Raw genomic sequence first — 16,181 nt, 5'->3', positions numbered from 1 at the left:
GTACGCACGCTTCTTTCTCATTTAAGATCATTGTGGATTCAAAGCTAACATCAAACATCAATTTTATAATGTCAGGTCCTACAAAAATGCCTTCTTTTAGTTTAGCTTTTGAAAGGTGTGGAAACTTTTGGCAGAGATACTTAAAACATGGTTCATCTTTCGGCAAAGCCTTCACAAACTGTTTCATTAGGCCTAACTTTATATGTCGATGTGGTGCAGTACGTTTTTTTGGATCTACAAGGTTTTTGCATAGAATGCTCTTCTCACCAGGTATTAAAGAGTTCCTCACAGGCCAGTTCTTTCTGCACCAGTGTTGATCCCTAGCCCTACTGTCCCATTCACACAAGACACATGGAAATTTCGTAAAGCCACATTGCTGACCAAGGAGCATGCACATTACTTTTAGATCGCCACATATCATTCAACCATGAGCAGAATAGCCTATTTTATTGAGCACTATTTTTAAGTTTTCATAGCTTTCTTTCATATGTACAAAATGTCCAACAGGTATAGATGCATACATGTTAACATTGTGTAATAAAACAGCCTTTAACCTAGTTTTGGATGAATCAATAAACAGCCTCCGGTCTTCCTTTTTGTATTCAATACCATACTCATTCATCTAACTTGTTGAAAAAGCTTGAAAATTGCTGCTCCCTCTTTCTATACATGTATATGCTATTTCCAACTGCCAATAAGTTCTTTTCTTTTAATCTAGAGCCAAGCAATTCAGCTTTATCTTTCATTAAGCCCAGATCCCTAACCAAATCATTAAGCTCAGCCTGAGCGAACAATTTGGGCTCTAGAGTTTCTGCATTACAATGGAATTCGTCATCACCAGGTTCATCTAAATCAGATTGTCCATCAAAAAATACTTCTGTTGGAATAGAATTTAAATCATCTGATGATTCAGGAACCAGCAAATCTACACAATGCCCTACTGGTTGGATGGCAGACGGAAGGTTAGGGTAGCTTATTACCTTCATGTTTTTCAAATTATGACCAGTAATATCAAAACTGCAAAAGTAGCAATCATCGGAATGGTTTCTAGGCTCCCTCCATATCACAGGAACAGCAAATCTAAAGGTTTTTTATCCTTTTTGGACTATTTTCTCAGATTTTCAAGACACACATAACATACCTTAGGCGGCACTCACGATTTATTTTGACCACCAAGTTTAGATCCAAAGTATTATAGATAAACCTTTTTCACAAAGTCTGTATTGTTTCTTTGGTGTTTTTTAATCACAAATTCACCTCAAATATAACAAAAACTGCCAGGATAGTTTTTACAAACATGATTAGACATCGTACTGTGCATATTTGGATTTCCCACCCTAAAAAACATAAGAATAAGGTATTTTCTGGTCTATGTTATGAAAAAGAATAAAAGAGTATACTAAAAAAATTACTGCAAACCTCAAGCAGTGACAGTCCACTGCATAAATGATAATTACTCCTCCCTTATTGACTTTTCGTATTATATGTAATGCACAGTATTAGGGTTCAGAATAAACATCTAAACACAGATGTAACACAATTAGACCAAATGACTTCAACTGCAAATGCAACTGATGAAATGGAAATTTGTTGTTGTTGTGGTCTTCAGTCCTGAGACTGGTTTGATGCAGCTCTCCATGCTACTCTATCCTGTGCAAGCTTCTTCATCTCCCAGTACCTACTGCAACCTACATCCTTCTGAATCTGCTTAGTGTAGTCATCTCTTGGTCTCCCTCTACGATTTTTACCCTCCACGCTGCCTTCCAATACGAAATTGGTGATCCCTTGATGCCTCAGAACATATCCTACCAACCGATCCCGTCTTCTTTGGGTCAAGTTGTGCCACAAACTTCTCTTCTCCCCAATACTACTCAATACTTCCTCATTAGTTATATGATCTACCCATCTAATCTTCAGCATTCTTCTGTAGCACCTCATTTCGAAAGCTTCTATTCTCTTCTTGTCCAAACTATTTATCATCCATGATTCACTTCCATACGTGGCTACACTCCATACAAATACTTTCAGAAATGACTTCCTGACACTTAAATCTATACTCGATGTTAACAAATTTCTCTTCTTGAGAAACACTTTCCTTGCCATTGCCAGTGTACATTTTATATCCTCTCTACTTCGACCATCATCAGTTATTTTGCTCCCCAAATAGCAAAACTCCTTTACTACTTTAAGTGTCTCATTTCCTAATCTAATTCCCTCAGCATCACCTGCCTTAATTCGACTACATTCCATTATCCTCGTTTTACTTTTGTTGACGTTCATCTTATACCCTTCTTTCAAGACACTGTCCATTCCGTTCAACTGCTCTTCCAAGTCCTTTGCTGTCTCTGACAGAATTACGATGACATCGGCGAACCTCAAAGTTTTTATTTCTTCTCCATGGACTTTAATACCTACTCCGAATTTTTCTTTTGTTTCCTCACTGCTTGCTCAACATACAGATTGAATAAGATCGGGGAGAGGCTACAGCCCTGTCTCACTCCCTTCCCAACCACTGCTTCCCTTTCATGCCCCTAGACTCTTATGACTGCCATCTGGTTTCTGTACAAATTGTAAATAGCCTTTTGCTCCCTGTATTTTACCCCTGCCACCTTCAGAATTTGAAAGAGAGTATTCCAGTCAACATTGTCAAAAGCCTTCTCTAAGTCTACAAATGCTAGAAACATAGGTTTGCCCTTCCTTAATCTAGCTTCCAAGATAAGTCGTAGGGTCAGTATTGCCTCATGTGTTCCAACATGTCTACGGAATCCAAACTGATCTTCCCCGAGGTCGGCTTCTACTAGTTTTTCCATTCGTCTGTAAAGAATTCACGTTAGTATTTTGCAGCTGTGACTTATTAAACTGATAGTTCGGTAATTTTAATTCTTCTTGAAGTCTGAGGGTATTTCGCCTGTCTCATACATCTTGCTCACCAGATGGTAGAGTTTTGTCAGGACTGGCTCTCCCAAGGCCGTCAGTAGTTCCAATGGAATGTTGTCTACTCCGGGGGCCTTGTTTCGACTCAGGTCTTTCAGTGGTCTGTCAAACTCTTCACGCAGTATCGTATCTCCCATTTCATCTTCATCTACATCCTCTTCCATTTCCATAATATTGTCCTCAAGTACATTGTCCTTGTATAGACACTCTATATACTCCTTCCACCTTTCTGCTTTCCTTTCTTTGCTTAGAACTGGGTTTCCATCTGAGCTCTTAATATTCATACAAGTGGTCCTCTTTTCTCCAAAGGTCTCTTTAATTTTCCTGTAGGCAGTACCTATCTTACCCCTAGTGAGATAAGCCTCTACATCCTTACATTTGTCCTCTAGCCATCCCTGCTTAGCCATTTTGCACTTCCTGCCGATCTCATTTTTGAGACGTTTGTATTCCTTCTTGCCTGCTTCCTTTACTGCATTTTTGTATTTTCTCCTTTTATCAATTAAATTCAATATTTCTTCTGTTACCCAAGGATTTCCAGCAGCCCTCGTCTTTTTACCTACTTTATCCTCTGCTGCCTTCACTACTTTATCCCTCAAAGCTACCCATTCTTCTTCTACTGTATTTCTTTCCCCCATTCCTGTCAATTGTTCCCTTATGCTCTCCTTGAAACTCTGTACAACCTCCGGTTCTTTCAGTTTATCCAGGTCCCATCTCCTTAAATTCCCACCTTTTTGCAGTTTCTTCAGTTTTAATCTACAGGTCATAACCAACAGATTGTGGTCAGAGTCCACATCTGCCCCTGGAAATGTCTTACAATTTAAAACCTGATTCCTAAATCTCTGTTGTACCATTATATAATCTATCTCCAGGCTTCTTCCACGTATACAGCCTTCTTTTATGATTCTTGAACCAAGTGTTAGCTATGATTAAGTTGTGCTCTGTGCAAAATTCTACCAGGCTGCTTCCTCTTTCATTTCTTTGCCCCAGTCCATATTCACCTACTACGTTCCCTTCTATGCCTTTTCCTACTACCGAATTCCAGTCACCCATGACTATTAAATTTTCGTCACCCTTCACTATCTGAATGATTTATTTTATTTGATCATACATTTCTTCAATTTCTTTGTCATCTGCAGAGCTAGTTGGCTTATAAACTTGTACTACTGTAGTAGGTGTGGGCTTCGTATCTATCTGAGCCACAATAATGCGTTCACTATGTTGTTTGTAGTAGCTTACCCGCATTCCTATTTTCCTATTCATTATTAAACCTACTCCTGCATTACCCCTATTTGATTTTGTGTTTATAACCCTGTAGTCACCTGACCAGAAGTCTTGTTCCTCCTGCCACCGAACTTCACTAATTCCCACTATATCTAACTTTAACCTATCCATTTCCCTTTTTAAATTTTCTAACCTATCTGCCCGATTAAGGAATCTGACATTCCACGCTCTGATCCGTAGAACGCCAGTTTTCTGTCTCCTGATAACGACATCCTCTTGAGTAGTTCCCGCCCGGAGATCTGAATGGGGGACTATTTTACCTCCGGAATATTTTACCCAAGAGGACGTCATCATCATTTAATCATACAGTAAAGCTGCATGGCCTCGGGAAAAATTACGGCTGTAGTTTCCCATTGCTTTCAGCCGTTCGCAGTACCAGCACAGCAAGGCTGTTTTGGTTATTGTTACAAGGCCAGATCAGTCAATCATCCAGACTGTTGCCCCTGCAACTACTGAAAAGGCTGCTGCCCTCTTCAGGAACCACATGTTTGTCTGGCCTCTCAACAGATACCCCTCCGTTGTGGTTGCACCTATGGTACGGCTATCTGTATCACTGAGGCATGCAAGCCTCCGCATCAATGGCAAGGTCCGTGGTTCATGGAAATTTATATATATATATAATTAACTGACCAAAAACCAAAGGTTCATGCCACTCATCATCAAGGTTATTAGCAGCTATAAACATTCGTCATGGCTTAGTAAATTTTGAAACCAATATAATCTTACTTTGAATGTTTTAAAACAACAATAATAATCACAACACAAAAGAACGCTCTCCATAAATATGAAATAGTAAGACATAAAAGTTTCCTGATTTGGTAGGTCTTGCAACATGTGTTGTCAGTCAATAACTATTATACTTATAACTAAAATTAATTTAATCAAATACTCTAAAACAGTCTAATATTAATTAAAGGCAACTTTCTTACTGTAGAATGATCACATGATGTGTTATTAACCTGAAGCTCACCATCAATTATTTCCAGTGAAAGTGGTACTGAAAATGGTTTTGAACGGAAATCATTCAACCATCTTCGACTCTGTTCATCTTGATTTATGAATTCTGGTGTTCTGCCCTGAAAAGGAAAATCATGGCTAACATCAATTAGAAAGTACAATATATTCTGAAAACTTGAATCCTTAGTCACATACAAAAATACAGAAGAAAACCAAGATGCTAGATGTTCAATACACAAAACACCAAAATGTATTTATTACTTTTAAAATAATGAGAAATTTCAGACACTATGATTCAATAAGGTTATCTCTCTCTCTCTCTCTCTCTCTCTCTCTCTCTCTCTCTCTCTCTCTCTCTCTCTCTCTCTCCTCTCTATCTCTACAAATAGGTTGTTTCAATGAGATAACTGAAAATGACAGTTTTTGATTTACTGTATGGAATTCAAAAGCAGATCTGTATGTCTTTGTAGCACCACTGGGGCAAAGTACAGAATGGGCCCTTGATTCACAAATATTGTTAAAAGTATACTTGAAAATCTGTGAGGCACAAAATGACTGAAGCCTCCTCAAAGGTACCAGTAACGATCATTAGTTTACCAAGTAAACTTTCCAATACATTTGATGCATATATCATTATTTAAGGCTGTAGTTAACAAGGAATATTATACTCACTATTTAAAACACAAACTTTATCTGGTTAACATGGCAAATTACAAACAAAACACCTTTCAGTGTGAGGCTTATTGTTGTTTCCTACAGTTACCTAGGTTTTTCTCTCATTTTGCATACCATTAGCATTTTAAGAAAACAGGAACTATCTTTCTGGTTGATCTGCTCACCAGAAATTAAGTTCTAGATCACCTCCGAGTAGTGTACATGCAAAAAGCGACATTTTCCTAGCCAAAAGTAGTAATGGATAAATGTGTCTTCCTGTACACACAGGCAATTTTTGAATGCCAGAAGTAACAATTCATGAACCAAATTGGATGGTGTACAACAAACACAGCAGTAGATACTGAACAGTTTCAGGTAGAAGAACTTTAAGGAATGACCATTGTCTTGGAATAAACAGACAGTAATCCATGAAGAATCAGAAAACATTGTTGAACCAAGAAGTATATGCAATCAAAACAACCCATCAGAAATAACTTGAGAGAGAAACTAATGTATTTTTCAGAACCAGACAGGAATTTCTTGTATCCAATGTTAGAGGAAATTCAGTATTTACCATCCACAGATTAACACATCATGGAATTCCAACTGGAGACACATGGGCAATATCTCAGATACCTTATCGAATCCCCTATCATTTACACTACATTGTAGAAGAAAGCATTCAAAAGCAGTTATATCTGGGAATTATTCAGCCTCCTCCTACACTCTGAGCATGCCAATTGTCAGAGTGCCCAGAAAAAGTATTGATGGGGAAAAATCTTATCACATCTGTGCTAATATGTGAGTAATGCTCTAAGTAGAAAAGTCTGTGTGTTGCAGGTGGACAAAGTCATCAGAGCTGAATTGAATGAGGCACAGGGAAAAGATGAGGAATGCCAGCAACTTGTCACCCTGCTAAATTTATGTTCAGATATGATGTTTTATGCCACAAAACCCAACAGGAAAACCAAATGGTAATACCATGACTTATATGCCAGGACAGTACTCATTTTTCCCATAACAGGATGTTGGCAAGAAATGCCTGTATCGCCAATAAATATTGGTGGCCATGACGAGTGTCATACTGGGAATTATACACACACCCGTAGTCCTTGTGCACGACTTTCACAGCTGATTAGGCATAAAAATCTGTTGAAAACAATACCCAAAGCTTCCACACCCCTTGCAATAGCTGTTTTGGGCATTCTATAACCACTTCCGCAAATACAGCAAGAAAATAAGTATGTATTATTGATCACTCAAGTTTCCTAGTCATGGCGTCAATTGCTCACATGATGGTAGAAACTAAGGCAAACACATTTGTTACACATTTGGCTCCACATTTTGAATGTCCTAGTGTGATACAGAGCAACGGACAAGTTTCATGTCTTCATTGTACATTGAACTTTGTAAACTTTTGAGAATCAACAAATAGAGGACAACATTTTTTCATCCCACAGCAAAGGAAGGAAGGAAAACTGAGTTTAATGTCCCATCAACATCGTGGTCATTTGAGATGGAGCACAGGCTCGAATTAGGTCAAGTGTGGAGGAGCAAATTGGCTGTCCCCTCCACAGGAACCATCCCAGATCTGCCTAGAATTATTTAGAGGCTTCACAAAAAACCTAAATCTGCATGATCAGACCCAGGTTTGAACCATTGTCCTCCCAAACGCAATTCCAGTGTGCTAGCCACTGCACCGCCTCGGTTGGTTGGTTGGTTGGTTGGTTGGATTAAAAGAGGGGGAAAGGGACCGAACTACGAGGTCACCAGTCTCTTGTTCTGAAAAAAACAATGCCACAAGTGTGAGAATAAAACAAAACTCACAAGAACAATGAAGGGCAACAAACATGTAAATGGACAAAAGGAGACAAGGAAACCACAGAAATGTGTCGAAGAGATTAAAACAACAAAGAGATTACTGTGGCTGGCTGACCATGAGAATAAAAAAGAAGCCAGAACTCTGCAATACATTGAAAGCTCCACCCGAGAAGCACTAGGGTGGAGGACACAGAGGGACAAGGGATATGCGCTAAAACTTAGATCAAATGATAAAACCCACCCTTATGAGTAAAACGTAAAACTAAATCAGCCAATGAGGCGCTGTCAGATAAAATTATCGGCAACAAGTCCGGTAACCCAAGATTTCATCGCTGGGCAGTCAAAGTGGGGCAGTGCACCGGAAAATGGACCACTGTCAACCGGGCACTGCACCGACACTCAGGTGAGTCTTCACAGCGCAGGAGGTAACTGTAGGTCTAGCCTGTTTGGCCAGCCTGTCAGCAAGTTTGTTGCTTGGGATGCCGACGTGTCCTGGGGTTCACACAAACACCACTGAACGACAATACTGATCCAGGGCATACATGGATTCCTGGATGGATGCTACGAAAGGATGAAGGGGGTAAAGTTCACGAGAGATGGCCACCAGCTTTGCAGTGAATACACTGCAGTCATTGGGAAAGGAATGCTGTTCAAAATGGCCTCTCTGTGGACGTAGCCAACATGACCATCAGCCTTTGAGCTATCAGTGTAAACCACTTCAGAGCCCCGGAACACGTCAAGAACTGAGAGGAAGTGACAGCAGAGAGTGGCAGGGGTAACTGAGTCCTCAGGGTCATGTGAAAGGTCCAGGCAAATCTGCAGCCTGGATGTACACCATGGAGGTGTATGCGGATGGGCCTGGATGGGAGGTGGTAAAGGGAAGGACTCCAGTTCAGACAGAAGGGATCGCACACAAACCACAATCGTTAGCCCTGACCTGGGCCATTGATGTGGGATATGAACTGCCACAGGTGGAAAAAGAAGACAGTAATTTGGATGCTCAGGAGAACTACAAATGTGTGCACCGTAACTTGTGTTGGATCTGCAATGGAGGGACTCCGGCCTCCACCAGGACACTGGTCACCAGACTCGTTTTAAAAGCTCCCGACACTAGATGAATGCCACAGTGGTGCACTGGGTCGAGTACACGCAATACTGAGGGCGCCATTGAACCATAAACCAGACTCCCATAGTCAATGTGGGATTGAAAAGGGGCTTTGTAGAGCTGCAGCAGAGTAGAGCGATCTACAGCCCAGTTGGTGTTGCTCAGGCAGTGGAGGGCACTGAGGTGCTGCCAGCACTTCCGCTTAAGCTAATGAAGATGACGTAGCCAAGTCAATCGCGCGTCAAAAACTAGTCCTAAGAATCGATATGTCTCCACTACAGTGAGTGGATTGTCATCAAGGTAAAGTCCTGGTTCTGGATGAACAGTATTACCCCGACAAAAGTGCACGACACACAACTTAGCAGCTAAAAACTAGAAGCTGTGGGTGAGAGCCTTTGACTGCGCCTTGTGGATGGCTCCCTGTAGGTGCTGCTCAGCAACACGAGTACTGGTGGAGCAGTATGAAATGCAGAAGTTGTCTGAATACAGAGAGGGTGGGATGGACGGCCCTACAGCTGCTGCTAGACCGTTAATGGCCACAAAAAATAGTGATACACTCAATAAAGAGCCCTGTGGTACCCCATTCTTCTGGATATGAAGGGAACTATGGAAGGCATCAGCTTGGACACGGAAAGTACGGAGGGACAGGAAATTCTGGATAAAAATCAGGAGTGAGCCTTGGAGACCCCACCCTTATAATGTGGCAAGGATATGATGTCGCCAGGTAGTGCCATATGCTTTGCATAGATAAAAAAAGATGGCAACCAGGTGTTGGCATCTGGAAAAGGCTGTTCGGATGGCAGACTCGAGAGACACAAGATTATCAGTGATAGAGCACCCCTGGTGGAAGCCCCCCTGACACTGAACCAGTAGGCCAAGTGACTCCAGGACCCACCCCAACCCGACCGCTGACACGCCATATATTCCAGAAGCTTACAAACAACATTGGTGAGACTGATGGGCCAATATCTATCCACATCAAGCAGGTTTTTACCAGGTTTGAGCAAAGTAATGATGGTGCTCTCCCACCATTGCAATGGAAAGGCGCCATCGTACCAGATCCAGTTGAAGATGACGAGGAGACGCCACTTGTAGTCAGGCGAGAGATGTTTAATCATCTGACTGTTGATCTGATCCAGCCCAGGAGCTGCTTCAGGGCAATCTGCAAGTGCGCTGACAAGCTCCCACTCCTTAAATGGGGCGTTACAGGGTTCACTGTAGTGTGTAGTGAACAAGAGGACTTTCCTTTCCATCCGCCGTTTGAGGGTGTGAAGGGCTGGGGGAGTCGGGGTGGGGGGTGGGTGGGGGAGGGGGTAGTTCTCCAGTGCAGAGACTCGAGCATAGTGTTGAGCAAATGCGTTTGCGTTGGTACATAGCACGCCATTGATGCTAATGCCAGGGACACCTGTTAGGGTCTGGTACCCAAAAAGAAGTCAGATCTTTGTCTTGACTTTGGAAGGTCACGTATGGCACCCAATGGTCAACACATACCCCTCCCAGCACTAATGTTTCCATCATTTTATAAGCTGATTTTATAAGCTGACATACACAGGCACGGAGCCGCTTAAAGGCTATCAGATGCTCTAGGGAAGGGCGCCGCTTATGTCGCTGTAGAGCTCACCGATGCTCTGTAACTGCCTCAGTGACTTCTGGCGACCACCAAAGGACTGTTTTCTGCCAGGGGCACCCTCAAGAGCAAGGGATCACATTTTCTGCCGCAGAACCGTTTGTGGTAGTCATCAGCTCAACCATCACATCAATGTTACCATGTGGATGAGAGTCAATGGCGACATCAGAGGTGAAAGTTTCCCAGTCCACCTTGTTTAAAGCCCATCTGGGTAGGCATCCATGGGCCTGACGCCGGGGCAATAACAGGAAGATGGGGAAGTGGTCACTACCACACAGGTCGTCATGTGCTCGCCAGTGGACAGATGGGAGATGTCCTGGTATGCAAATTGATAAATCAATGGCTGAGTAACTACCTCAAGCAACACTGAAATGTGTGGTGAACCCAGTACTTAAGAGGTAGAGGTCGAACTGAGACAGTAAAGTTTTGAAATCTCTCCCTCAGCCAATAAGCACGGTATCACCCTACAAGGGGTTATGGGCATTAAAATCTCTCAACAGTAGGAAGGTTTAGGGAGTTGATCAATCAGTGCAGCTAATACATTCAAGGGTACTGCACCATCTGGAGGAAGATATACACTGCAGACAGTTATTTCCTGCATTGTTGGTATTCTGACAACCACAGCTTCACTACAGACTGAGTTTAGTACATAAATGCAAACTCCACCTGACACTCGATTATAGTCACTACGATTCGCATAATATACCTTATGGCCTCGGAGGGCAGGGGTCCACATTGCTGGGAACCAGGTTTCCTGGAGGACAATGCAGAAAAGAGGTGTAAAGCTAAACAGCTGCCGTAGCTCAGCCAGGTGATGGAAAAATCCGTAGCAATTCCACTGGAGGACGACATCATCATGAGACTGGGAAGGCATGGAACATTCAATGAAGCAGTTTACGCCTCAGGGTCACCTGTTGCCACCGACTTTTTGCCTGAACAGACTATATTCATTGTGTCTAAGGGTCAAGTGAGATCCAGGTCCTCAGCGGATGCTAGAATCTCCATCCCATCCTCAGACGCAGAGCTTTTAGGTAGCAATGGTGTGGATGCCACCACAAGTTCCTTGTTCTTGGGGGTCTTCATTTTCTATTTCTCGCACTGTTCCTTGAGTTTCCCTGGTTGGTAGGACTTCACTATATCAGAATGAGCATGAAGCCCTACAACCAGCTGCTTTCAGGCTCTTCAGCCACTGGTGGGTGTCATCTTTCCCAATAGCAGAAACCTGGGAAGAGAGTGACCAAAGGGACCCCATCCTAGCGAGAAGAGCCAAAGAAGCCTTATGCTCCCGAAATAGGTGGTGCGGGGGCAAAAGGGAGGGAAGTGCCTCCCACCATCAAGATCAAGGGGGCGGGTGTAGTCTCCCAGTTTTGAGAGGTGACAGAAATTCGAGGAACTGATGGGGCAACAACTGTTCTAATAGCTGCGGCATATGAGGCCATAGCCACAGGATGTAGGCGCTCAAATTTCCTCTTAGCCTCCGTGTAGGTCAGTTGATCCAGGGTCTTATATTCCATGATTTTCTTCTCTTTCTGTGAAATCCCACAGTCTGGCGAGCAAAGTGAATGATGTTCTCTGCCGTTGACACAGATGGGAGGTGGGGGCACATGGAGTATTGGGATGCAATGGATGTCCACAATCTCGACAGGTGGGGTGGCAAGTACAGCGGGAAGAGAGATGTCTGAACTTCCAGCACTTAAATCACCACATCGGGGGAGGGATACATGGCTTGACGTCACAGCAGTAGACCATCACCTTGACCTTCTCAGGCAATGTGTCACCCTCAAAGCCCGCGATGAAGGCACCAGTACATGGTTATCCCTCAGACCCTGATGGCCGCACTGGATGTAATGAACACCTCACCGCTCTAAACTGGCGTGCCGCTCATTATCAGACTGCAAAAGAAGATCCCTGTGGAAGATAATACCCTGGACCATATTTAAGCTCTTATGAGGCGTGATGGTAACAGAAACATCCCCCAACTTGCCACAAGCAAGTAAATTGACCCAGAGCGCATTTTGGACAAGCCTTCCACTTCCCAAAACTTGTCCTCCAAATGCTCCACAAAAAACTAAGGCTTCATGGATATGAAACATTCCCCATCAACTCTCGTACATACGAGGTACTGGGTCAAATAAGCTTCACTGCTATTTTTAGCATGGTGTTCCTCTCATAGTGTGGCAAGGGAGGGGAATGACTTGAGGTCAAATTTCTTAGCAGTGAAGTTAGACTTTGCCTGCTTAGATACTGCTGGCAGCGGACCACCAGCAAGAGATGACGTATTATGCTTCATGGCATGTCAACCACCCTGATGCCACACACTCCGACCAGGGCCCCTCCCCACAGGCACCACCCAGCCGCAGCAAGAGCCACCTGGCAGGATGGCCACTGCCAGGAGCCCCGATGCCCCAGGGTGACAGGCATCTACTCCTTGGCATACGTGGGGAGTTAACAGTGCATGCATAAGCAGAGCGATCCCTGCGTTGTCAGGGGGGGCTACAACCAACAGGAAACATAGTAGCCCCACCCCAACGGACTGGCTACCATGCTGGATACAAGGTGCAAAGTAGTCCATGGTCATTGTCGGCACAGAAAGTGACACTACATAGTGCATGGTGGAAAACGCACCCACAAACAAACAAACAACACACACACACACACACACACACACACACACACACACACACACACACACACACACCACCAAGTTTATGCGACACAACCCCACACCCAATTATTGTTGCCATAGTCAGGTGTCAGCTGGGACAATGTAGCCATGAAGGTAGGTGTGTGTGTGTGGAGGGGGGGGGGGGGGGCACACTATTACCACTGAAACAGTATTCACTTACTGAAAGATAGCAATGCTCTCATTCCATTATTTACATTTAATATGGCAACTGGTGTACTATTAATATACAGGGTGTCCAAAGAGGATTGGTCAGTATTCAGGGGACATGATAGGAACTCAGGACAGAAAAAAAAGGCTAGAAACCATGGACTCTAAAACGCATACCTTAAGAGCTTTGAATAGTTCTTCAGCAGAAGAGTGGAAGTGGTGTGTTTCACAGTAGTGAAGATGAACAAGTGCTCATCGCTCTTAAGGAATGCATTTTAGAGCCCTTGTTTACTAGACAGTTTTGCTTCGAATGATCATTCCTGTCATATCCCTGAATACTGGCCATTCCTTCTGAAACACCCTGTAACTTAAGTAGGCTTTCTGAAATTTACAGATTATTTTCAACATGTACAATTTTGCAACTGTACTTACAAGAACAGGCATTACTGGCACAATGAACATGTGTTTTTATCAAGGTGTCAACTTATGTTGTACTCCCTAACATCTATCACACTGCATCTCATCCTAAAAATAATTGCACTGTGAAGTCAGAAAAAGAAAATGAATTTTGTATTGTAGCAGACCTATGACAGCAATTTCTGTATGATACTACCAGTCATATATTAAGCAAATATGGAAAATGAAGATGATATGAATGTACTTCTTCCTTTGTTTAAAGGTTTATCCACTGAAATGCACTACTAACATTTCTAACCAAATGAATAATTTATGGGAGAAATAACAACAATATGTTTAGTAAACTAATGCACTCAATAAGTTATTCCCGAAATTTAATATGAAAATCTAAAGTAGTTTTTAGTACTTACACCAGGTGTAGCCAACTGGACTGTGAATGCAGAATGTGTCAGTGTGAAACACTGAATGAACGACTGTGAAGAAACACCTGCAAATCAAAGTAAGATGCTATGAAGAAGAAAACTGTTAAGTTTCCCAGAAATACAGAAATAAACAGGCCGCAAAGTTGTTTTCAAAATAACATATTTTTGGGTATCTCAAATAACAATCCAAATGCCTAGCGAGTATAATATACTGTGAACCTCTACTCAATGCACCAACATGAATCAGAAAGCGAATATACCTGTTTGACAGGCTACAAATAAACTGTATGATCCAGTGGTGTGTACTGAACTTTTCATTGAGGTAAGCAGTTACAAGAGAATAGATTATTTTTGTTGTGGTTGGCAGGAGAGCCAACACCGTTTTACTAAAGGAGGCCGAAATGCACGCGTTTTAGCTCACGCAGGCTGGCGTGAGGTCTGGAACATGACAAGGGAATTAGAATTGTTAAGAACGGACGTAGCTGGTGGAATACTTAAATTAATTAATGATGAACGTTGCTCTTGACGTTACATATTTCACAATATCGATAGTACTGATAATGGCGCCATGCTAGGTCGTAGCAAATAACGTAACTGAAGGCTATGCTAACTATCGTCTCGGCAAATGAGAGCGTAGAAGTCAGTGAACCATCGCTAGCAAAGTCGACTGTACAACTGGGGCGAGTGCTAGGAAGTCTCTCTAGACCTGCCGTGTGGCACGCTCGGTCTGCAATCACTGATAGTGGCGACACGCAGGTCCAACTTATACTACCGGACCGTGGCCGATTTAAAGGCTACCACCTAGCAAGTGTGGTGTCTGGCGGTGACACCACAGTTTTTAAATATGAAATTACATTTTTGATGAATTTGTCATAAAACTCAGACCTCAGCTGCCCTAATAGAACCTTTTCAGCTGTCACGTGGGTGTGCCTATGTATAAAGTGTGCCAATCACATAAAACATTTTCTTGTACCATTCCAGTGTTGTTTTAAAATTGTGAGCCCATACCTTTCCCTTTATTACTAGGTTAGCTAACACAGTGATAAGCTGTGTTGTCATATGTCCAAATGAGGAGCAATAATATAAAATAAAGCGCAGCGAAAAAAAATATGATCCGTGCATGAAAATGACCATGATTCCAAGCCATCAGCACACTCTTACTCTGAGGCAGTTATCTATGAGATAATTAGTGCGTGCCCATGTGTGTTATGAAAAATGGCATGCCCATTTGAGGATTAAGAACAAAGCTAAGTTTGGAAGCTGTTTTTGAGAATGTAAAATACAAATATAGGAGGTTTTTTTTTTTGTCTTTTCATGGCTGAAAAGCTTCTCTCAGCTGAAGGCAGTGGATGCACAAATAAAAAACTGTTACAGTAAATTAAAAGAATGTTGTTTGCTTCCCTGCTCAACCATTCTGATTTTGTATCTTTGAAGTTTTCTCATTACACTACAGAAAATTCTTGAATGTGTCACTGTGTATTATTACTACCTTTCTTATGCCAATGATGGACTTGCTGAGTAGCTGATGGTGAAGTCATTACAAGCTATTTGTGATCCCATATTATATTTCCATTTACTTCTCACAATGAAAACTGCATGCTATCAACAAGCAGGGGTTTTGTGTTTACACTCAACTGACATGGCATGTCAATGAGACAGCTACAAAATTTTCCAAAGTCATCCTGTCTCCTCCTAAGAATGTCTCCTTTCTCTTTGTACTTTTCAGTGGGAGTTTGGTTACATGCAGCAAACATGGGATGTCATTTCTCTTGTCTGACCTTCAATGAAGACACAGTAAAATCTCCACATTGTCTCTCAGTGTTTGACACCTAGATCATTCCGTGCCTAATGCTCAGGGGTTCCGGGTTACTATCAGAGATTTTGTTAAAATTTTGTATGTAGACGCCTATTTTATAAGTAATTTCAAAAATTCACGATTCTCAATTGCAGTACTTGGCCTTTTGAAGCCTCTTAAGCCATGATTTAAATTTTGATATGAGGATGCAAAGGTCTGTCATTTTTGAGGTGATGTATTTCAATGGATTGTTAAGCTATATCCCTGAAAATCAGTACACTACACCAATAATTTGTATGGTATAAGGTATACATTCATTCATCACTCAAGGGACA

At 42.3% G+C, this 16,181-nt stretch overlaps 1 protein-coding gene across 1 annotated transcript in view; it reads right to left on the bottom strand.

Annotated features, from left to right (window-relative positions):
• LOC126271793 (glutamine amidotransferase-like class 1 domain-containing protein 1) overlaps positions 1-16,181 on the bottom strand; it is a 70,181-nt gene that overhangs the window by 30,882 nt on the left and 23,118 nt on the right. The window contains exons 2-3 of the mRNA XM_049974179.1: positions 14,040-14,116; positions 5,186-5,291 (exon numbers count right to left, since the gene is read on the bottom strand). Coding sequence (XP_049830136.1) covers positions 5,186-5,291; positions 14,040-14,116 — 183 coding nt within the window. The remainder of the gene's footprint in view (positions 1-5,185; positions 5,292-14,039; positions 14,117-16,181) is intronic.

Source organism: Schistocerca gregaria, chromosome 1 (genome assembly GCF_023897955.1).
Source record: "Schistocerca gregaria isolate iqSchGreg1 chromosome 1, iqSchGreg1.2, whole genome shotgun sequence".
Classification (NCBI taxonomy): domain Eukaryota; kingdom Metazoa; phylum Arthropoda; class Insecta; order Orthoptera; family Acrididae; genus Schistocerca; species Schistocerca gregaria.
Note: the sequence above shows the minus strand (reverse complement) of the source record. Positions and strands in the feature narration are given on the sequence as shown.